Raw genomic sequence first — 1,816 nt, 5'->3', positions numbered from 1 at the left:
GGGCGGCCAGCTCAGGGGCGGGAGGCCTCACAGCAGCTCGGGAAGGACCCTGAGATGCGGCCCCGGAGGTCGGGCCCAGCCGGGCACCCCGGGGAGGGCAGCGCGGTCTCCGGGCACTGACCCCCAGATGGGCGGACGGGCTGCCCCCGCCCGACACCTCTCCTCTGCCCAGCGGGGTGCAGGTGGGTGGCTGCACACCGGCCCTCTGGCCGCTCAGCAGGGGCCGCTGGGCCCGGGGCGGCATGCCGACTCGGGGGTCTCACGGCCCTCAAGTCCACAGCCCGGTCTCCAGGAGGGGAAGGGCCCCTCTGAGGCCGCCCCGGGACCCGCAGCCTCAGGGCCCAGCCACCACCCTGCCCGCCAGCAGCCTCCTCCTGCAAGCCCCAGCCCGGCCGGCCCCCAATTCCCTTCCTGGTTTCAAAGGGCCGTGCCCCTGCTCTGGCCAGCAGCCGCTCAGATGCAGAGTGAGGGTGCTCTGCTCCCCCAGGGCGGTGGGGGGCCGCCTGGACCCCGAGGTCACAGGGCCTGCTGCTCCTGGGAAAGGCATCTGGGAAGGAGGAATTTACAGACTTCTGTTTACCAAAACGAGACCCGTAAAACATTTAACAGCAGCAATTAAAGGGGACAGCTGTGGGCCCCCCGCCCCCCCGCACATCCCCGCGCCCCGCCCCCGGCTGCTGTCAGGTCCCCGGCGCTGCGCTCAGTCTGGACATCTGGAGCAGCTGCGTCCCAGGGCGGGCGCCCAGCACCGGGGGGCGCGTGTCGTCCCCTCCAGAGAGCCGTGGGGTGTTCCGCGGCCCGCAGGGCTCCTGTCCACTGCGGCCAGCCCGGGGACAGACTGTTCGGTGCAGCCCCGCCAGCCCCCGCAGCGCCGCTCGGCCCTGGGCATTGGCGGCCTGCCAGGTGCCCGCAGACGCTCCCCGAGTGTCCAGGCCGTGCGGGGCAGGGTGGAGGCGCGGGGAGCACTGGCCAGGGCAGGACCCCTCTGTCGGGGACAGCGGGCAGGCCAGCCTGGGTATCAGGGCCCCCACGGGGAAGCCTTCAGAGCGCAGCAGCAGGGGACTGCGGGCGAAGGGCCTCCCGCCCAGCCCCGCCCACGGGACGCCCCCTCCTGCAGGGTGGCTGGCAGCCGCACAGGTCGTGTCACGAAGGGGAGCCCCCAGGGCCTGGCCCCGGCCCCCCACAGCGCCCACACTCCCCTCCAGGCCTCGTCCGTTCGCGGTGAGGAGTGGGGTCAGCCAGCCACCTCCAGCTCGCAGAGGCTCCCTGGGCGCCCCCACACCCGGGCCTGTCAGCAAGCCGCGGGACTGGGCAGGCACCTGAGGCCGGGGCCCTCCCTGCGGGAGCCCCAGGCCCAAGGCAGTGGGCGGGCGGCCCCCTCTGGCCGCGGGGGGGCCCCCCAGAGCACCGCCGCCGCGGAGGGGCTTGCAGGGACACAGCGGGTCTGCCTGGCGCCGGGGTCCTCGGGCTGGGCCAAGGGGCCCTTTTTGGGGAGCAGAGCTGCGGCTTCGGGGACCAGTGCCCATGCAGATCCCCAACAGCAGGAGAGCTCGGTCCCAGCTGAGCCGACAACGGACCAGCAGGAGGCCCGGCGCCCGCGGCCCCGCCCGGCTCCGCCCCCGGGTCTGCCTGGCGTTGCCTCTGCAGCCGGTGTTCTCGCCTCCCTAGCTCCAGGGTACCCCAGATTTTCAGGGAGCCTGGCATCCACCTTCCTCCCCATGAGCCACTTGGATCACCATGGAAACAGCAACGTTCTCTACGGACAACATCGTTTCTATGGAGCCCAAAAAGGCGAGTGCTGGCGTGGGCGGGGGGG

General features: G+C 72.9%; 1 protein-coding gene across 1 annotated transcript in view; it reads left to right on the top strand.

The window, feature by feature from the left end:
• Positions 1-1,737: 1,737 nt before the first annotated feature.
• The window catches only part of BAHCC1 (BAH domain and coiled-coil containing 1), a 22,039-nt gene continuing 21,960 nt past the window's right edge, over positions 1,738-1,816 (top strand). Inside the window, exon 1 of the mRNA XM_012734755.1 lies at positions 1,738-1,791. Coding sequence (XP_012590209.1) covers positions 1,738-1,791 — 54 coding nt within the window. The remainder of the gene's footprint in view (positions 1,792-1,816) is intronic.

The sequence above is a fragment of the Condylura cristata genome, unplaced genomic scaffold (genome assembly GCF_000260355.1).
Source record: "Condylura cristata isolate star-nosed mole 26May11 unplaced genomic scaffold, ConCri1.0 scaffold00068, whole genome shotgun sequence".
NCBI lineage: Eukaryota > Metazoa > Chordata > Mammalia > Eulipotyphla > Talpidae > Condylura > Condylura cristata.
The sequence above is the reverse complement of the archived record's forward strand: the minus strand, read 5'-3'. Positions and strand labels throughout refer to the sequence as shown.